At 31.9% G+C, this 23958-nt stretch overlaps 1 protein-coding gene across 1 annotated transcript in view; it reads right to left on the bottom strand.

Annotated features, from left to right (window-relative positions):
- The window catches only part of Pxn (Peroxidasin), a 216704-nt gene that overhangs the window by 122624 nt on the left and 70122 nt on the right, over positions 1-23958 (bottom strand). Inside the window, exon 4 of the mRNA XM_069845069.1 lies at positions 15237-15308. Coding sequence (XP_069701170.1) covers positions 15237-15308 — 72 coding nt within the window. The remainder of the gene's footprint in view (positions 1-15236; positions 15309-23958) is intronic.

The raw sequence follows: 23958 nt of genomic DNA on the forward strand, positions 1-23958 counted from the left end.
AATTGTCTTTCGATTGCATATCCGAGAATAATCGATACTTGCGGTTTTATAATGGTACAATGGTGATTTCTCATTGGCTGAACAAATGAATTATAATGAACTAGTGGCTTGTGCAGCAAATGCTGCAAACTAAGTTCATTAGACGTTCAAATAAACATTTTTCAGATTTATTATCAATGAAAAATACCAGACATTCTGAAAGTTATTTGCTTCCATAATAATGCAACATACTCTGTCTCGAGCCAATACTGAAGAGAACCACGCATATAAATATCTACACCACACCGCCATTAAATACATGAAAAAGATCCAACTCCACTTGATTAATAATTATAAAAATATTTGATTTTTAATAATATTATTATCATACGTAAGTTTTATAGCTTTCAGTAACATATACTGTATATACTATATTGTAGCCGCCACCCAGTAAAATATAGAAATCAAAATCTAATTTAAGTTATTCTCTACATCTACTTATATAACCCCAAAACGTTTCACTTTCATATCATCAATATAGCATTAATATGTATAATTAATGAAAAATAGTCACATCATGGCATTAACTACAATACTATTTCATTTCTAATGGTAATAATGTCATCAAACCACCTCAAGGTTTGTAGTTTTTAATATCCAACACACAGTTGTACCCAGAAAATTACACACCACAGAATCGAACCTGTAAATTATTTTTAGTAAGTTAAGTCCTTAATAACCAATTTAATTTGAGCTCTAAATATGTCAGCATTCTTGCAGATCATGGCCTTCGTGTAATATTGTTTTATTCTGAAATGCAACACGGCCGACTTGATGCTCGCTTCGCTTCTTCTTTACAAAAAAAGCGAAGGGTATATCAAGTCGGCCGTGAATGCTATTAGCTAGTTCTCAAAACTGACGACAGATGGATTTTGGAAAATAGGAAAATTATGTTGAAAAATTGACATTTCACTGAAAACTACTATTTTTCCGAAAAACTTTGGGTTCCAAGCTTCAAAATGAGGGGCCATTTATTAAAATCCGTTCAGCCGTTTTCCCGTAATTTCCATTACCAGTTGAAAAAAAAAAAATATATATATATAGGTGTACTTTAATGAGGTGCATTAAAGGGCTATTACCAGGTGTATAATTACTACATTTGGGCATGGTCGAGTATAAAATAAATTCCTAACCACATCCAAATGTTACCAAATGATTTATCTAATACGAAAGGCGGTGATGTTGCTCATAATTTACAATGAATGTCGGCTATATGCAATGAAAGCGAACTTAAAGCGATTTTATCTTTCCAAACTGGTCACTTAGTTAAATTGGTTTGAGTGGAAACACATGTGGCCAACACAGTGCACAGGAGATCAGGAGGCGCATGCAACACACCACGCCACGCAGGAACCACGTGCAAGCCGGCGTGAGAGCGCCCAAACCCAGCCTCATCCATCCATTACTTACAGACGTTCCAGGTTCCTTAATTCGCTAAACACCCCTGGGCCTAACTTTTCGATCTTGTTGAAATGCAGGTATCTGGGGGAGCATACAAATAGTGGCATTAATACAAACTAGCCATCTCTGCCTCACACATCCGTCACCGTTAACAAGTCTGTACGAAAAGCAAGGCTACATCACTCACATATTCAATCTGGGAGCAACTGCGAAGCTATGACTAAATTTCTCATGCCGCGTCGAGGGCAAGTGCTCTGCATTTCGAATACAGGCTTACTGTCTCTTCGTAGCTACAGCTGAAAGGCAGGCCTACTGGTTTGGTTGGCTTGTTGCTAAAACTGCTGGCAAAGGGATGTATCAGCGATTATCAATCTTTTTAGACACACTGATCAAGTAAAAAATTATAGAGGCACGCACATTGTCGGTTTATTTACTTAATATTTTGTGATTAAAAACTAGCATTAAAATTGTGTTTAAAAATTACATTTCTAAAATTTTAATCGTCATTTTAAAGATACGGAAAAAAACTCACATGTTACTAAAAAGCCAAAAATAAATATAACTATTTAGGCTGCTATCGATACAGAAGAATACGTATACAGGGTGATTCACGAGGATTTACCGTCCTTTACGGAGCTTATTTCTGAAGACATTTTGACAAAAAAAGTCATATAAACGTAGTTCCTATTCTCAATATTTTCAGAGTAACACTAATTTAAAGTTGTTTGTAATAGTAATATACGTTACAAGAGCGGTATGTTGACGTTTTCATGGTCGAGGAAAAGATTGCAAAACCGAAACGTAGTTGAGCTTTTTTAATTTCCGAGAACATGAAAACAAACAAACCGCTCGTGTATCGTACATTATTTTGTGCGAAGATCGTTTATTACATATCTGAAAGACGAATTTCTAATTAGTTGCAATGAAATCTCCATGTCGGTTTCTGTTTAATGACGGCAACTTCGGAAAACCAAAATATCTTTCTTCAACATTGTTGCTATAAAATGTTTTCTGTGTTTACTATACTCCAGCAGGCCGTGATATACGTCTGTCTTTTTTTCCCCCCAGTCTATAAATGTGAACTTAAAACAAACGTTAAGGTTATGTAATGATTTATTTTTGATTTTAATATTTTAACAATATTATTTATATAACATATTGCAGTAATAACATCGGCATCTAGAATCTTGTTGATTTTTTCACGGCTCCCTTAATGTTACTTACTTGTATCAGGAATGCAATAAGTTTCGTAGAGTAGTAGACTTTACTTAATTTTTGCAAATATTTAAAAACAATAATTAACATTGCAATTTAGGTGAAATTGCAGTGGTAAGTTTCCAATTTATAATTATTACTATGTTAAACGTCTCTAAAAATAATATGTTAAAAGCCTAAAGCAGTAAAATGAATGTCGCGCTTAAGCGGTAAGAATAGGGAAATTGTTATGTGTGTTACGTTGGGAATACTGAATGTGGTATTTCACACTTACCGCGTATTGGTTCTGTGCGGAAAACAAGCAAATACGCACGATCTCGCACAAAATACGTTGTGGTATTGTGGTATTTCACACTTACCGCGTATTGGTTCTGTGCGGAAAACAAGCAAATACGTACGATCTCGCACAAAATACGTTTGTGCGAGATCGTGCGTATTTGCTTGTTTTCCGTACAGAACCAATACGCGGTAAGTGTGAAATACCACATTCAGTATTCCCAACATAACACACATAACAATTTCCCTCTTCTTACTGCTTAAGCGCGACATTCATTTTACTGCATTAGGCTTTTAACATATTATTTTTAGAGACGTTTAACATAGTAATAATTATAAATTGGAAATTTACCAGTGCAATTTAACCTAAATTGCAATGTTAATTATTGTTTTTAAATATTTGCAAAAATTAAGTAAAGTCTACTACTCCACGAAACTTATTGCATTCCTGATACAAGTAACATTAAGTAAGTCGTGAAAAAATCAACGAGATTCCAGATGCCGATGTTATTACTGCAATATGTTATATAAATAATATTGTTAAAATATTAAAATGAAAAATAAATCATTACATAACCTTACCGTTTGTTTTAAGTTCGCATTTATAGACTGGGGGAAAAAAAGACAGACGTATATCACGGCCTGCTGGAGTATAGTAAACAGTTTTATAGCAACAATGTTGAAGAAAGATATTTTGGTGTTCCGAAGTTGGCGTCATTAAACAGAAACCAACATGGAGATTTCATTGCAACTAATTAGAAATTCGTCTTTCAGGTATGTAATAAACTATCTTCGCACAAAATAATGTACGATACACGAGCGGTATGTTTGTTTTCATGTTCTCGGAAATTAAAAAAGCTCAACTACGTTTCGCTTTTTCAATCTTTTCCTCGAACATGAAAACGTCAACATACCGCTCTTGTAACGTATGTTACTATTATTCTTTAGTTTGAAGGTAAAAGAACAATACAAATAGAGAATGAACCAATCAGGAATATCATTTCTTTAATTGGCAAGTATTATGAAGCTAAAAATGTTATGTGAACTTCTTAGTTACTTCGTACAGACATCTTTTCTTATTTTTAACTAGAAAATTACATTATTCTTACGTACTTATCACAACAATTATTACAAATCACACTAAATGGTACTAAATATTCCATTGCAGAATTTGCAGCATTTTCAATATCTGAAATCTCGTTTGAACTCATTTTAACAATGTTTGTTTATTTCGCCTAGTACTGCTGTTCATCTGTTACAAACAAAAACCTATCTTATTCGAAACTGATAAAACAAACATAAACGAATCGCCTATCGCAGGAAAAAAAAATACATCGCCTATCCATAAAAGACAGGTTCAAGACTAATTATAATAATACACTTACTTTTATTAAAGAAATAATTTTTTATCAAAGTGGATAAAACGTTGTACGATACTCATATCGCAAATAACTATTATTTTATTCTAAAATTCAGCACTTAAATTTGATTTCTAAGTCACCATGTTTCTCTCCATATCTCTTGTATGTATTTCAACTCCCTTTTTGCTTTTTATAAGCGATGAGCAGTTTGTGAAATTCTCTCTGCGCACTGATGTAAATTTATCTGCCTTTGTCCGTAACTTCTGGTGTCATGAACTTGAGTAACAGAAGGAAATGCGATTAACCCTAATAATTTTGATTAGTTTCGGATGGAAATTTCCTTCCCTCTTGACGCTACAGGGAAAAAGGGAGCTATCCTGTGTTCTCAAAAGTTACACATCCGCTGTTTAAGAGAAGTTACCTCGACTCCGTAAGTTTAAAGCTCCAGTAAACATTAAGAGAATGTACTCTGAACAAACTTTGTTAATTTTTTTTTCGCCATGAGGCAAGACTGCCAACATATTTAATTATACATACATAAAAAGTGATTCATTCTTCAAAGTAAATATTTTGGAGGCTGTTACGAGCGTTTATGTAGGAACAAGTTTATAAAAAATATGCTTTCACATTATTTTTAAAGAAAGGACTCTGCACAATATGGTTGTGCCGTCGTTTGCATACGTGTCTCATAGTCGGAATGTCCTTAGTTCGATCTCGAGGGCCGGCTATTCTGACTTGAGTTTTTCGTGGTTTAAGGGGTTAGGTATAGCTTACAGCAGTAAAATTTTTTGAAATATTAAACATTTTTTCCTCTATTATTGTATCTTGTACAATAATGAAAATTATTATATGTAAAACTTTGTTCTTCTGCTATATGAAACAAAATATTTGTACGATTAAAAAATTATTTATGTATATATTTTTTCAAAATTAAAAATGGTGGCAGTTCATTGTGCAGTGGTGAAGCGTTTCTCTCATAACTAATAAACTTGTTAACTTTTTCATGTGCTCTCGCTTTTATTTTATTGCAGTAACTCATGTTTTCAATATCATGCTCTTTCAACTACATTCCTTAATAAATAATTTTTTTTGTGTTAGAAGAAAATACTGATATTTGACCATTTTTAAAATGAATTTATTTTTTATCAGACAATCTATCAAAAGTACAGAAGTGATCTTGCAACATATTGTGTGTGTGTATATATATATATATATATATATATATATATATATATATATATATGACATGCATAAATACACAAAAAAATTTCATCACAGAATGTTGGATAGTTTTTGAGTTATGTGGGAAACGCTTCATCACTGCACAGTGAACTGAATTTTGAAAAAAAAAGTGTTAATAATTTTTTTAAATCGTAAAAATATTTTTTTTATATAGCAGAAGGAGAGTGTTTTACACATACTAATTTTCATTATTGTACAAGATACAGTAGTGGAGGATAAAGATGTTGAATATTTCCAAAATTTTACTGCTGTAAACTGTACCTAACCCCTTAAAAGTGACAGGAGACAAATACCACAACCGCACCCATTACAGTGGGCCACGACCTATTTAATCGCCAGTTCATCATACTTTGTGTGTCATCAGTACACCACGAAATTTTATACACTAGAAAGTTTAAAAATATGCATTCAACCATGCAGTGAAAACTGTTGAAATATGCGCTAAAATTGCACTACTAGGGCATTCGATAAGTAATGGCAACAATGATTAAATTACATAAGTTAGGTCAGATGCAACAGTGTTCATGAGTAAGATAGTTATATATAATAAAAGTGATATAATACAGTTACATGAACACTTTTTAATGATTGAATAAAATTAATAAAATCGGTTAAAAACCATACATGTTTCGGAGGAATGCTCCTCCATCTTCAGTGGTAGTACCACGACGCTGGTACAGATGTTCAACCGTCTTCCTTAAGCTACGTTACGCGGTCGAACATCTGTACTAGCGTCATGGTACTACCACTGAAGATGGAGGAGCATTCCTCCGAAACATGTATGGTTTTTAACCGATTTTAATAATTTTATTCAATCATTAAAAAGTGTTCATATAACTGTATCATATTACTTTTATTATATATAACTTTATTATATATAATGGCAACAATGTTGTAAATCAGTGCTCCTAGCAGTGACAATTAAAATCTTGTACTACGTAATAAAACAGCGATTGTTTCATAAATTTTCAATATCGAAAGTCTCGAAGTAGCCATATTTTGTAAATGCAGTGGCGGTTTCTGATTTGTAGTAAATAATACAGCCCTAAGGTACGAACAAAGCTGTTTCATAAAAATCCAAGTTGCAAGAGAAAAACATTAACTCAGTGCTTTAGAGAATTACAAGAAGCCTGTGGGAGAGAAGTCCTACCATACTGAACTATTGCAAGTTGGGTGGAAGCGAGGCATTTTCTTTCAATCAAGAGTTGACATCCGAAGAGCTTTGGACTGATCAGTGAGAGAGATATCCAGAAATGCTGCTGCAGATGGATATTTTATAACTTTAACCTGTAACCACAGTATAGAGAAACATCCTGGCTCTAATTATAACCTATAATAATTTGTTATTGTATTCCATATTATATGCGAACGTTTTCGCCAATTGGCATCTTCAGGAATATTTGCAATGTCTAAATGTTCGCATATATTGAATATTTTGTTACCAGTAATGTTTAGAAAATACATGTGAATAATCAACAATCAAATCAAACAATAATTTCAAATAGAAGTTATTGAAACAATGGTTACATTTTGTTATTTTACTACCCTTGATTATTAAAACAGTAAAGTACACAGTTATAGCTAGACATCGGATTTTTAGGCACTAAAAATTGCAGTTTTAGGCGCCTAAAATAAGCTCAAAATTTGTAAAATTAGGCTCTATTTTAATGAAAATAGGCATTTTAGGCACATCAAGGTATCATACTTATTTCTTTCACTGAAATTTTTAGTTATACACTAAAATACGCACAAAAAAGTATGTTTAAACATTAAAAAAGAATACTATATTATATTTATAAACAGAGCTGCACAAATTTAATATATTGAAACTAATGAAATAATGATTATTGATATCAAGATTACTCATTTTAAGTTATTGAAATTCAGTTCCATTCTCAGACTTTATTATAATTATCTGCACAGTACACCACCAGAATTTTTTCTAAATTCTCCACAGTTAACCTTTGCCTTTTGTCACTGAGAATCATTTTGAAAGCAGGCGCAAAAATACAAAGTTCCACTTATTGTTGCATTTCCTGGTAATGTTAACACTAGGAGGACCATTCTTTTAAATATTTTGTAACGGTTTACCCTACTAATTCGCAGTTTTACGACTTTTCATAAATATTTCAAAAACACTCTTTCTCCAAAAATTGTGATTTTATTATGACACTCTGAAGGGCAGTACAGCTAATCGGTTTGAGACCGAAAACAGGCATTTTTATAGTATAGTATATCTCTGAATCGGTAGCAGCACATGTTGTGATTGTTGCCTGCTTCAAAACTAAGGTTGGTTCTTTGTCGGCATTTATGCCTCCAAACATGTTAAATTCGGTGAAATCTATTGCGAGTGTCGTGAGATTCAAAACATTTTGTTTCCTTTATCAATGGTTTCATGGCCGGTGTGAAGCAAACTTTCCACTTTTTAAATGCCTTAAATTTCGCAGTGAATGCATGTATAAATTATAAAAAGTAAGAGTAAAATGCGAAACTTTACAGTGAGTTAGGCATTTTTAGGCGAATATTAACAAATTAGGCTCTAATAACCGTTTTAGGGCATTTTAGGGCACTATAAAACTCTTTGAATACCTTTCAATCTCCATGAAACACAAATATTAATAATTATTTTTACTTTTCTCCTAAAGAAACAAAATAGGCATTTGCCCTAGAATCCGATGTCTGGTTATAGCACAGTATAGAGAACAGCACGGTATCAAGTTAATCTATTATGTCTTGCTTTTATGTGAAAAATCCTGCTTTTTCAGATAAAATGTCCTGCTTTTACATTTTTTCATCTGGTAACCGTACCTACAATGTACCAAAAAAAATGATGAATGAATGCGGTAATAGTGAAGTGATGACAGGGAAAATTTTAGTCATTAGCGAAAAAAAGCGTCCAGTACCGTGAAGAAGGATGGATAGAACAGAGAAAAATTCTCTCCGGCACCGGGACTCCAACCCGGGTTTTCAGCTCTACGTGCTGATGCTTTATCCACTAAAGGTACGGTTTGTTTATGGCGATCATCGTCGGACGCACATCGCCGGTGATTATAAACGCTGACGATGATCGCCGAGAAGTGGTTTCTTTATTGACGCACATCGCTGTAGATTCTCATTTGTTTATTCCTTCATCTACTACATATGGTCAAGTAAATTAATGTAGGCCACGGACATAACCTAAAAATTATAATGAATAAATCCAAGATAATGAAGTTGCTATTTATTCTAGAAGAGGGAGATGACGATATCAAAATCTCGCATGCGTATTATAAAAAAAGGAACAAGCTACGGACTAATGAAATATTCAGGAATAGGTTTACAGAATTCTTTTTTTTTTTTTTTTTTACAATTCATTTTAATATATCAATATGCCTGGTAAATTATTAATTAAGTATTTAATGAATTTCAATCTTAAGGCATATAAACTTGCAAATGTTTATTTGCTATTTAACATTGACTAATTTAATCACTGTATATCAATTGCAAAGTAGTCATCAACGTCAAACAACATTCATTCAAATGCCAACGGCCTCTCTAAGCGAAATAATTACAAAACACACGAACATTAACTACGCATACTATCTTGTAACTTACGACAACTTTCAGCCATGATTACTTTAAATATTTTATTATCATCATTGTAAATTTTAAAATTAACATCATTGACAAATTTTAAACATTGTATATTAATTGTAACATGAGCTATATGTATAAAATAAAACATTCGTCCAGTCTAAGTTCAAATTCAAAGATTATCTCAATATTCATCCTGTATCACGTTATATCTACATAAAGCTCATGAATTTCATGTATCACATATATTGTTCTCTATTTTCCTTGTTATTTGCATAATATGCTATTATAGGTCCAGATAATATGTTTTGTTATATCTGAAGATGCCCTAAACGGCGAAAACGTTCATATATTGTTATAAATAGCAAATAAACATTTGCAAGTTTATATGCCTTAAGATTGAAATTCATTAAATACTTATTAATTACAGAATTCTGTTTTAACACAATGATAATGAGACATCTTTATAAAAACGCTACAAAATTTAAGGAATGTCTCAGACTCTCACCTGACCAGTTTGATTATGTTTTGAGTTTAATTGAAAATGACAATGTTAAATTACCTACAAATTTTGTCAAGACCCCCTTAACTTTAGTTGAAAGATTGGTAGTAACTCAGGTTATGAACTGATGATGATTATTATTATTATTATTATTATTATTATTATTATTATTATTATCATTATTATGATACTGTATTACATTACATGGTGTATTCCAAACAATAATTTAAAAAAAATTGGATAAACTAGCGCTTATACACTTTACATGTACGAACATGTGATAGGTTAGGTTTGGTTCGTTTGGGCTTTTATTATGCCTTGTATATACGATCAACTACATCTCTACAAAAAAAAAAAAAAAAAAAAGCTATATTTCAGAATACCGCGTAAGTACTTAGGTAGGCCTAGTCACAGAAAACTTACAGAAGAGAGAATTTCCCACTTACCCAACACTGAACGAAATTCTCTGGGGCTCGGGCGTGATAAAAATGTAATATGTAATGTCAGGGTTTATTGTTTAATTTGTTTATTAATTCACAAGCTCATATTAAAAAGAGCATTATGTTGTGACACATTTTCAATAATAATTTCGTCTTCAGACCGCGAAAAATTACAAAACGTCTTGATTTGTTTTGCAGCCAAAACGTACAGACGTGGTTAACGTGTACAGATTAGACATTCGATATTACAACATGACCTTGTCTAAATATCGATTATTGAACACGAATGCGGCGATGTGCGTCCTGAATTTGCTTCAGAAGCAACCTCCAGCGATCTGCGTCGCGTCCAACGAACTGCGCTGGCGATCTTCGGTGTAAAGAAGCCGTGCGCATTCATTTCAACTGCTAGCAACTCCGCCGACAATCGCTGGTGATGTGCGTCCAGCGATGATCGCCGTAAAAAAACCGTACCTTAAGCCACACCGGATTCCATTTTCGATGTCGGATCGAATTCCCTCAGTATTCCTGCATGGAAATATCATTACTTCGATACATCATAATAACATGCTAGAAATTCCACTTCACACATCATCTCTGTATTCCTCATCTTTCACTGTTGCTACCTCTCGTCACTGGAACTCTCTGCCGCCTGAAGTCAAGGGCTGCCGAACATTGAAATCTTTCAAATCCAAGTTAGAAAATTATCTTATGACGAGTTGCCAAACTAACTTACTATTATGACAAGTGTTGTATTGCATGTTTCCACGTATTCACATTTTTTTTATGTTCTAGTGACATTTAACTTATTTTATATTTTTGTTTTCATATTTTCCGATAATGGTAGGGCCTATATCTATAATGTGATAAGTTGAGCTATATATAATCATAATTTTCCTTACTGTGTGTACCTAAAAATATTGTATTCATTGTATGCTTTGTACTGCACTATTTTATTATTATTATTATTATTATTATTATTATTATTATTATTATTATTATCAGGGAACGGATTTATATGGACTAAAAATATATGAAATATGTAAATATATATGTAGTTATTTTTACCAAAATATGGAATTAAATATGGATTTTTACCAAAATATGGAATTAAATATGGACTTAAAATTATAAAAAAATGACTATGTACGTTAAATATTGGTACATTTTAATCAAACTAAACAAAAAATATAATGGACGTACCTTATCTTCCAATGTAGTTTCAACAAAACACAATTTTTATTGTCTGTTACCATAACAATAGGTTACAAACATTTCTTTCAAGTGCTGAAAAGTGAATCTTCTTCTATTGTCTCTGAGGATAGATTTATACTGACTAAAAGAGCGTTCGACGTCACAAGAAGTAACTGGTACATAATTCAATTTCACAATGTCTGCTGGGGATAAGTCCAAGTTAATCTTCACTGTTGATTCACCACTCATCACAGCAACAACCTTTTGTAGTTCTTCATATCCAGGGTTTTTTGAAAGTACAGTGTCCACCTTAGCTCTTACTGCATCTGCAACTTTACCTCTACCACGATTCAGTTGTTCCACAGTACTATTTATAATTTCAAAACTTTCAGATAGTGAAAGGTGCCTATTTTGGAGACTTTTGAGCGTTTTTATGATGCATGAAAATGTATGCTGAATGTGAGCTAAGTCATTCTTCACACTTATGTCACAGGTAACTGTTTTCGCAGTATCAATTGAGACTGCATCTTCAGAGTCCAATGCAAGGAGAACATTGTTAATAGAGTCTATATGTTCGGCATAATATTCAACTGCTTCTAGCCATGTACCCCATCTAGTTAAAATTGGTTTTGGTGGCAATGGAATTTCAGGGTACATTTCTTTCAACACGTTAACTCTACTGGGAGCTTTGAGAAATACTTTTTTCACTGATGAAATCAACAAATCTACTTTAGGGAAATTGTCTCTGACCACTTCTGCCACACGATGAAATGCATGCGCCACACAAGTAAAATGAGTCAATTTAGGATATACAACAGATAATGCTTGTCCAGCTTTGACCATATAAGGGGCAGCATCGCTAATAAAGAATAACACATTATCGTACATAATACCCTTTGGCCACAGGATACCCATAGCTTCGTTGAACAGTTTAACTATAGTTTTGTTATTGCACTTTTCTAGAACATCACAATGTAAAAGAATTCGTTCAGAATATTGTTCACTTAACAAACCGATAACTACATTACCAACAAGTCTACCTTCTTTGTCGGGAGTCTCATCAATGGAAACCCAAATTGAACTATCTTTAATTTCATCTCTTATCTTCTGTATTGTCTCATCGTAGATGGATGGAGCATACGTCTTCCTAAGTGTTGACTCATCCGGGATTGTATGTTGAGTATATTTTTCAAGGAATTCCCTGAAGACCTTATTCTTTAGTTTGTAGAGAGGAATATCAGCAGAGATGAGAGAACGGCACAGGTCGATGTTAAACTCAGATCTTACATTCGATGTTGTTGGTTGTGTTAAAAACAATTGTCTCTGCTTGGAATTTAGTTGTTTGTTGGCCTGATGTTTACTAGTTGTAATGTGTTGTTGCACCAGGAACTTTTGTGTAGATGATACTGCACACTGACACAAATTACAAAATAATATTTTATTGTCAGTTGATAAACCATCTTCTTTAAATTCTGAAATGTAACTTGTTAGTTTTGATTTTAAATTGACTGAATGACGTACTTTTGGCATATTTACCGTCTTTATAGTATGATTTACAAAACTGAACCTATGTGTACTCTGACTGGCATTTAACTGTTGAGCTGCACAACTGAAGTCTGTTAAAAATTTTAAATTAAATTAATACAGTTTTGTAACTTACTTTCCCATTGTTGATAGGACTGCTAATTTTCAAATAACTCTGATGTTAAAGGGATTACTGAACATGTGTTTAAATCTCTATTGTTGAAATGTATTTTTAAAAGTTAATGGAATTTTGTTTTGTTTTATTGTTAAACCTAATATAATATGGACTGTTTTATATGAAATATGGAAAATATATGGAAATTAACGAAAATATGTACTAAACTCTAAAATATGGAAAAATATGGAAAATAAAAGTAGGATTTTTCAACCCTACACATTGTGAAACATAAAGATAATGCAAAATATAAATTATATTAGCTTTATAAGTAAATATGTATTTACATATAAATCCTTTCCCTGATTATTATTATCAATAATTGTCTTATTTTTTATACTCTGTATGTCTCATTTATTTTGACCTGCTGTTCACATTTTATCATGCTTTTTTCTTTCTTTCTGTATGTTATATATTATGTCCGATTTCTACTTGCTTGTTGTTTACATTTTATTGTTATTATCTTATTCAGTTTTGTGTGTAAAATTGTAGTGTACTTTGTAAATTTGTAGTGTTTTTGTAACGCAGTTTTACTCCTGGTTGAGTGTTAGAGAAGGCCGTATGGCCTTAACTCTGCCAGGTTAAATAAATCATTATTATTATTATTATTATTATTATTATTATTATTATTAATATGATATGCGTGAGTAATCAGCGATTCAAGACGACGCTCATCCCGTCGGATCCCGGCCACTTAGTCACTCGTAATGAGTGCACCTCTGTACATAGTGCGTTGGACAATTTGCTACTGTCACAAATTCTGTGACACAGTACATGAGGGTAGGCCACCAAAGGGAAAACTGAGATATAGAACTTAAACTGAGGGATTCGATCCGGCATCGGAACTGGAATCCGGTGTGGCTTTAATGGATAAAGCGTCAGCACGTAGAGCTGAAAACCCGGGTTCGAGTCCTGGTGCAGGAGATAATTTTTCTCTGTTCTATCCATCCTTCATCATATGATAACGCAGAATTCCTGCAAGGAAAATATCATTTGTACTTCGGTACATCGTAATAATAGTCTGATACTTTCCTCGTCCACTAAAAATTTCACTTTAGACTTGCCAGGATTTGATTCCTGATTACGTGTATGGATAGCCGTCCACCACAAATATCACTCCAGTCAGCACCGGAGATCAACCTCTGGTTCGCAGAATGTAAGCCTGAACTCTTTTGATTGAATTGCGAGAGGTCTATTTAAGGGGTTGGCTTACCGCATATTAACCACTCTTACTCACTCTAGTCAAGTAGTGTGTCATTTCCGGACATAGGTTTAAATTGACCTTACATACTATAGTCCCGTCGCTCTAATTTCCGGCAGCCAATCGCGTTGCAGGTCGGCTACATTTAAACGTGCACGTCTTGTGATTCGCTGATGAAGACATTATTCATTTCTTAAGACTCGATGAATACTTAATATAATCGCCCGCCATTTTGGCTCTTTCGTTGGCGTTCGCAGAAAGCATACGAAGACGTTATTTGCCGCACAATTATTTGCTTAATTACAATGCGTTTGATTTATTATCATAGGAGCTACGATATGATAATGTTTAACGGTGTGGCAAATAGATTCCTCGTATGGTAGCTCGGCGAACAAAAATGGCGAACGATACTAATTACCTAGAGTTTATAGAGCCTTCACTTCCTAAGACGTAAGCAAAGAGGAGTCACGCCGGGAATAACAGCGTCGCGACTATATATGACGAAATTGGCAGTAAAATTTTTATACACCCTGTATATTGCAAAATAGGATTACTTGAAATTCGGAGGTACAATGACAATAAAGCTGTTCTTACATTGCCTTCTGAATTTATATTTGGAAGAAGTTTTGAGATTTAAAACTAAAATACATGGGAAAGAAAACCATTTAGATTCTCTGAATGGACAAGTGTGTCAAACCTTTGAGTACAGTAGAAGAAAATAATATATTATTACCGGTACTGTGGGAATGCACTATGGTGTCTTCTTGAAAAATATCTCAATTTCTGTGCTAAGAGTTTTTGTTACTTCTAGAAATTTACAGCCTCTATATACTGCGATAAGGCTTGGAGCAAAAATGAAGTACATTTTAAGAGAAGTAAGAAATTAGCCAGCAGTCCTAAAACTTTCTCAGTTATTATTCCTCCCGGAAAAAAAAAGAACATTGTGTGGTTGTGTGACTTACTCTAAAGTCACCGTAAAGGGTTAGAAGCTATTTTGAGTGATGTAGCCAAGTTTCTCAAGTACAGACCTCGTTTTCTCTGTCACTCCATCTCTCTCACTCTCTCTCTCTCTCTCCTCATATCCTGCCTTACTTACAATCGCTCTAAGGAGGGTAAATTAGAAAATGTATCAGGCTCAATATCCACGAGTTCATTAAAATGCAGGTATCTGGAAAAGAAACAAAAATAAATACACTTAAGAGTTCACAGAGGTAAGAAGCGGCCTGCTCGAGCAAAACCTGAAACATAAAATATGAAACAAAACAATGCATCTCAATACAGAAACAAAACAACAATGAAACAAATGACAACACTGCTATACTATTAATTTACATGCATATCTCTGAACAGAAAATGTTTCTTTGAACACAGAAAATGAACTCTGTCTACAGTTCTAAACAAACTACAAAATTAACATTGCAAATTTGAACGTAAGCAATAACATAAGAAAGAAAAAATTAACATTCAGAAACGTAAGTAATAAGCAATTCTATTGTTTCTCGAATGATATTGTCGATTGACAGAATCGATTGCAAGAAACAGTCAATTGTTTGCAGTTTCCGAGGAAATAAGTGTTGTGTATATTGCGTCATGAAACAGAAGTTAATATTTAATTATTAATGGCCGGTTTTTCCAAGTATTGTTAGAAAATTTAACGACTGTTAAACTCTAAATAGTTTGTTAATTAATAAAATTGTATGTTTTCAACACCAGTTTGGTTTAATAGATTGTTAACAGTTTGTTAATTTTAAATGTAAGATTTCGGGCAGTTAACTCGTATAACGGTTAGTTAAATATGGCCGATGTCTCCACAGCTGTTCGAACAGAAGTTGCGAAATTAATATTTTGTATCTCTCTGTAGGGAATGTTTAGCATATGACTGGTAATATAACATTTAAAAAATACTTTGAACTGTTCAAATATATCACTGTTATTTTATTTCTTTCGTATTTCGTATCCATAATAGCAATAAGGAAACATAACCTTACTTTGTAATTATTATTCAGCACGTTACCTACAACTTTCATTTGTCAACTGTTTGTTTATGGAGCGTGGCCTACTATAACAGGTTGTCATTTTATGAAAGTTTCATGACTCACTCTATAATATAGAATTTAAATTGTCTTACATGTGTAGAATCATTACCAACTGCTGTTGAGTAGTTAAAATAGTGCTAACAGACGTTATAGTTAAGTGTTGGTTATCTTAAACAAAAATATGTTGAACAAATGGAAAATACATTGACAAAGCGTTAAAAATAAACAGACTTAATTTAACATTCGTTAAGCAAAATTAAACATTACTTGGACAAACTGGCCATTAGACTTTCAACTACAGAGGCTATTCAGTGTCGGAATTAAATATTGGCGAGAAATGGCAGACAAGTTTGGCTGGAACTTTTTATCAGGGAAAAAGTTATTTTCTGTATAATAACTAGGGAACGTATTTCTAATTCCGTACCTATTTTGTTTACTACATCCTAGACGTATATTTTTCAGATATCTCTGCCTTTCATGTGCAAAGAATCACCACACTCTAGTACATACAGTCACGAAGCTCAATACGTAGAGAATATGCATCCAATGACAGTTGAACTTTAGTTGCTAGCAACTAGGATCGCTACAATCGCATAGTCTATTGTTCCTAGTACTCTCAGTTGCTAACCGCTTGGAGCATTGCATCGCGAGAAATGCAAAAAATCACCTCAAGCTTCGTGACTATGTACTAGACTGTGGAACCTTATTAAAATTTTACAGGACCTAAAACACCTAAATGAACCAGGAACTCGTATAAATCCCTGAGGGCTATGTTTGTTTCTAAAAGCACCTTTTTAGTATTTAGGGTATATTTAAAATAAAGATACCGGTACTAACATAAAAGGGTTGGTGGGTTGTTCAGATCAGGCGAGAACTTACAAATTAGTGTTCGCGTCAATACACCCCCGTTATGCCAAATGGAATATTTTTGTCACATTTATTATAAAGTACAATTTAAAAAATTTCACAAAAACAATTAGTAGTAAGTTTCGACATGAGGCCTCAATAGCACGAACAATATCTAAACGATACTCAATTTCAGCCCAAGTTCTCTGTAGCATATTTGGTGCGATATAGTTGCTACTGGTTCCATAATGTGAACGCTTCCATAATGCAATTTTTGAGGTCAGTCACTTTGGTGGAATATACAATGTCCTTCACATAGTCCCAAAGAAAACAATATAACGGAGTAATATCGGGAGAACGAGAACGGCATGCTATTGTATCGCTGCCTGCGTCCAATTCAATAGATTTGGAGTGTTGTTCAATGCTGTATACACAGAGATGCTCCAGTGAGGTGGTGCTGCATATTGTTGGAAGATTATGATTGCCATTTTAATAAGCTTTTAAAGTGAATTTATATTTGAATACGCTGTTACAAGTTAATTTAAATTTTAATAAGCTGTTACAAGTGAATTTATATTTCAATACCGCTGTTACAAGCGAATTTATATTTCAATAAGCTGTTATAAGTGAATTTATATTTCAATACGCTGTTGCAAGTGAATTTAAATTTTAATAAGCTGTTACAAGTGAATTTATATTTCAATACGCGGTTACAAGTGAATTTATACTTTAATAAGCTGTTACAAGTGAATTTATATTTTAATAAGCTGTTACAAGTGAATTTATATTTCAATACGCTGTTACAAGTGAATTTATATTTTAATAAGCTGTTACAAGTGAATTTATATTTCAATACGCTATTATAAGTGAATTTATATTTCAATACGCTATTGCAAGTGAATTTAAATTTTAATAAGCTGTTTCAAGTGAATTTATATTTCAATACGCTGTTACAAGTGAATTTATATTTTAATAAGCTGTTACAAGTGAATTTATATTTTAATAAGCTGTTACAAGTGAATTTATATTTTAATAAGCTGTTACAAGTGAATTTATATTTTAATAAGCTGTTACAAGTGAATTTATATTTCAATACGCTGTTACAAGTGAATTTATATTTTAATAAGCTGTTACAAGTGAATTTATATTTTAATAAGCTGTTACAAGTGAATTTATATTTTAATAAGCTGTTACAAGTGAATTTATATTTTAATAAGCTGTTACAAGTGAATTTATATTTTAATAAGCTGTTACAAGTAAATTTATATTTTAATAAGCTGTTACAAGTGAATTTATATTTTAATAAGCTATTACAAGTGAAATTATATTTTAATACGCTGTTACAAGTAAATTAAAAATTTTAATAAGCTGTTACAAGTGAATTTATATTTCAATACGCTGTTACAAGTGAATTTTTATTTCAATACGCTGTTACAAGTAAATTTAAAATTTTAATAAGCTGTTACAAGTGAATTTAAATTTCAATAAGCTGTTACAAGTGAATTTATATTTCAATACGCTGTAACAAGTGAATTTAAAATTTCAATAAGCTGTTACAAGTGAATTTATATTTCAATACGTTGTTACAAGTGAATTTAAAATTTTAATAAGCTGTTTGAAGTGAATTTATATTTTAATAAGCTGTTACAAGTGAATTTATATTTTAATAAGCTGTTACAAGTAAATTTATATTTTAATAAGCTGTTACAAGTGAATTTATATTTCAATAAGCTATTACAAGTGAAATTATATTTTAATACGCTGTTACAAGTAAATTTAAAATTTTAATAAGCTGTTACAAGTGAATTTATATTTCAATACGCTGTTACAAGTGAATTTTTATTTCAATACGCTGTTACAAGTAAATTTAAAATTTTAATAAGCTGTTACAAGTGAATTTAAATTTCAATAAGCTGTTACAAGTGAATTTATATTTCAGTACGCTGTAACAAGTGAATTTAAAATTTCAATAAGCTGTTACAAGTGAATTTATATTTCAATACGTTGTTACAAGTGAATTTAAAATTTTAATAAGCTGTTTCAAGTGAATTTATATTTTAATAAGCTGTTACAAGTGAATTTATATTTTAATAAGCTGTTACAAGTGAATTTATATTTTAATAAGCTGTTACAAGTGAATTTATATTTCAATACGCTATTGCAAGTGAATTTAAATTTTAATAAGCTGTTTCAAGTGAATTTATATTTCAATACGCTGTTACAAGTGAATTTATATTTTAATAAGCTGTTACAAGTGAATTTATATTTTAATAAGCTGTTACAAGTGAATTTATATTTTAATAAGCTGTTACAAGTGAATTTATATTTTAATAAGCTGTTACAAGTGAATTTATATTTCAATACGCTGTTACAAGTGAATTTATATTTTAATAAGCTGTTACAAGTGAATTTATATTTTAATAAGCTGTTACAAGTGAATTTATATTTTAATAAGCTGTTACAAGTGAATTTATATTTTAATAAGCTGTTACAAGTGAATTTATATTTTAATAAGCTGTTACAAGTAAATTTATATTTTAATAAGCTGTTACAAGTGAATTTATATTTTAATAAGCTATTACAAGTGAAATTATATTTTAATACGCTGTTACAAGTAAATTAAAAATTTTAATAAGCTGTTACAAGTGAATTTATATTTTAATACGCTGTTACAAGTAAATTTAAAATTTTAATAAGCTGTTACAAGTGAATTTATATTTCAATACGCTGTTACAAGTGAATTTTTATTTCAATACGCTGTTACAAGTGAATTAAAAATTTTAATAAGCTGTAAGAAATGAATTTAAATTTCAATAAGCTGTTACAAGTGAATTTATATTTCAATACGCTGTTACAAGTGAATTTAAAATTTCAATAAGCCGTTACAAGTGAATTTATATTTCAATACGTTGTTACAAGTGAATTTAAAATTTTAATAAGCTGTTTCAAGTGAATTTATATTTCAATACGCTTTTACAAGTGAATTTATATTTTAATAAGCTGTTACAAGTGAATTTATATTTTAATAAGCTGTTACAAGTGAATTTATATTTTAATAAGCTGTTACAAGTGCATTTATATTTTAATAAGCTGTTACAAGTGAATTTATATTTTAATAATCTGTTACAAGTAAATTTATATTTTAATAAGCTATTACAAGTGAAATTATATTTTAATACGCTGTTACAAGTAAATTTAAAATTTTAATAAGCTGTTACAAGTGAATTTATATTTCAATACGCTGTTACAAGTGAATTTATAATTCAATACGCTGTTACAAGTGAATTAAAAATTTTAATAAGCTGTAAGAAGTGAATTTAAATTTCAATAAGCTGTTACAAGTGAATTTATATTTCAATACGCTGTTACAAGGGAATTTAAAATTTCAATAAGCTGTTACAAGTGAATTTATATTTCAATTCGTTGTTACAAGTGAATTTAAAATTTTAATAAGCTGTTACAAGCGAATTTATATTTTAATAAGCTGTTACAAGTGAAGTTATATTTTAATAAGCTGTTACAAGTGAATTCATATTTTAATAAGCTGTTACAAGTGAATTTATATTTTAATAAGCTGTTACAAGTGAATTTATATTTTAATAAGCTGTTACAAGTGAATTTATATTTTAATAATCTATTACAAGTGAATTTATACTTTAATGAGGTGTTACAAGTGTATTTATATATTAATAAGCTGCTACAAGTGAATTTATATTTTAATAATCTGTTACAAGTGAATTTATACTTCAATGAGCTGTTACAAGTGTATTTATATATTAATAATCTGTTACAAGTGAATTTATACTTTGATGAGGTGTTACAAGTGTATTTATGTATTAATAAGCTGCTAGAAGTGAATTTATATTTTAATAATCTGTTACAAGTGAATTTATACTTCAATGAGCAGTTACAAGTGTATTTATATATTAATAATCTGTTACAAGTGAATTTATACTTTGATGAGGTGTTACAAGTGTATTTATGTATTAATAAGCTGCTACAAGTGAATTTATATTTTAATAATCTGTTACAAGTGAATTTATACTTCAATGAGCTGTTACAAGTGTATTTATATATTAATAATCTGTTACAAGTGAATTTATACTTTGATGGGGTGTTACAAGTGTATTTATGTATTAATAAGCTGCTACAAGTGAATTTATATTTTAATAATCTGTTACAAGTGAATTTATACTTCAATGAGCAGTTACAAGTGTATTTATGTATTAATAAGCTGCTACGAGTGAATTTATATTTTAATAAGCTGTTACAAGTGAATTTATACCGGTACTTTAATGAGCTGTTACAAGTGTATTTATATATTCATAAGCTGCTACAAATGAATTTATATTTTAATAAGCTGTTACAAGTGCATTTATATTTTAATAAGCTGTTACAAGTGTATTTATACTTTAATGAGTTGTTACAAGTGTATTTATGTATTAATAAGCTGCTACAAGTGAATTTATATTTTAATAATCTGTTACAAGTGAATTTATACTTCAATGAGCTGTTACAAGTGTATTTATGTATTAATAAGCTGCTACGAGTGAATTTATATTTTAATAAGCTGTTACAAGTGAATTTATACCGGTACTTTAATGAGCTGTTACAAGTGTATTTATATATTCATAAGCTGCTACAAATGAATTTATATTTTAATAAGCTCTTACAAGTGAATTTATGTTTTAATAAGTTATTACAAGTAAGTGAACTGTTCCTGCAAGTCTCTCTGATAAAAACAAGAACAAAATATTCAAATATTATAGTACTATTATATAGACTGGAACAAAGCTATACGATATAACCACACAAGCACGTTCACAAAAGGGTAAACTGTAACAAAACTTTACCTAGAGAATCTAAACTCCAGTACGATTGTTACAAGGCTTTTCTGGGAGCGAGAGGAAAAAAATATTCACGCACCAACATTCTGCATGCAAATAGCCCCTTTTGGATGTAAATTTTGATAAGGATATTATTGAAGTTGCAAGTTCTCTATGCAAACCTGATATTGAAAATGGTTCTCACAGCAAGGAGCACCGCCTTATTGGCCAGTAACAAGCAGGGAGGTTGGTGTGTACTGGGATCCAGATTTTTGTTTAACGAAGTACAGTACATCACTCTCGCGAGAGATGTAAGAGAGACTCGCTAATTGGTACATGGAGTACTTTAGTAGTTAGCTTCTAGGTCCATTCGACGCCTTATACAGATAAATGCGAACAAAAATGAAACTATGCTTATGGCGATATTCATTAGTGACTCGGTTAAAGGAGACGTTTTACATTTTTTGTTAATAAGGTGTAAAGTGAGTTCACAAATCTTGTAACATCCGTGGCGGAACTTTTCTTTATTTTTTGCAATAATAATAAATTATTGAAACAACTTTTTTTCTGTAAAATGATACTGATCTTCTAAATTTATTCGAGTAATTAAAGTTGACAAAAGTAATTTCATTTTCAAAGTGTTAAGAAAAAAGTATTCAATATTTAGGAGGTGCTAGTATTCATCAAAACAAGAAAAAAATGTCTAATAAACATGATATATTATTTTAATGTACCGAAGTACATATGATATTTCCATGCAGATATTCTGCGTCATCATACGATGAAAGAGTAATGGATCGGAGAAAAATTCTCTCCGGCGCGGGATTTGAACCCGGGTTTTCAGCTCTACGTGCTGATGCTTTATCCACTAAGCCACACTGGATACCACCCGGCGTCGGACAGAATCGTCTCTGATTAAGTTCCAACTCTTGGGTTCCCTCTAGTGGCCGCCCTCTGCACTACGTCATAGCTGTCTATGAACATAGGACCGAAGTCCACACATGTGCTGAGGTGCACTCGTTATGAATGACTAGTTGGCCGGGATCCGACGGAATAAGCGCCGTCTTAAATCACGAAGTGATTTACGCATATCATATATATTATTTTAATGTACCAAAGTACATATGATATTTCCATGCAGAGAGAATTTTTCTCCGTTCCATTACTCTTTCATCGTATAATAAACATGAGTCCTGCAACACATACTTTCTGAGATCTGAACACTTGTTCAAAGGAGGTGCTCAATGTGACGTCCATTCATGGCAATGCATTCTTCTGCACTTCGGCGTAAGGAATCACGCACTCTTTGAAATTGACCTGGTTGTTATTGATAACCAAAAGTCTAGGGGATTTAGATTTGAGGAACGAGCAGGCCAAGGTGTGGGGCCTCCCCCCATCAATCCAGCGGTCCTGAAGTGTCAGCATCAGGTGTTCACGCTCATTGCGGAAAAAATGTGCTGGTGTGTCATTATGCATCAACCACATCTGTAGTCTTTGCTGACATGGCACATACTCCAGCAAGGTAGGCAATACATTAATTATAAAATCCTGATAACGAGCCCCAGTTAATCTCTGTGGTAGCACGTATGGCCCTTAAACTATCGCTAGGAACGCCTACCCTTACGTTGATTGAGAATCGGTGCTGATGTCTTGTTTCTTCGAGTGCATGGGAATTTTCATCAGCCTACACATGCTGATTACGAAAATTCACAACACCATCTCTGCTAAACCCCGTTCATATCCGCAACCAAACTTTTCTTTTCAGTATTCCTTGCGACGTATCAGTAGGCCTATTCCATGCCAGAGGTGTCAACTACGGTATGATTTATCTGATATGATATTGTAGGGCAGAAAAATGTATTGCCATGAATGGACGTCACATTGGGCACTTCCTATGAACAACTGTTCAGATCTCAGAAAGTATGTGTTGTAGGACTCATGTTTAGTAGACATTTTTTCCTTGTTTTGATGCGTACTATCACCTCCTAAAATATTGGATACTTTTTTTTAACACCCTGTGAAAATAGTAAAAATGTAACATCTATGACAACTGGAATGGCTGTAGCTAGAAAGGCAATCGGAGAAGTGTATACTTGTACATGGGAGATTT

Source organism: Periplaneta americana, chromosome 14 (assembly GCF_040183065.1).
Source record: "Periplaneta americana isolate PAMFEO1 chromosome 14, P.americana_PAMFEO1_priV1, whole genome shotgun sequence".
Lineage (NCBI taxonomy): Eukaryota > Metazoa > Arthropoda > Insecta > Blattodea > Blattidae > Periplaneta > Periplaneta americana.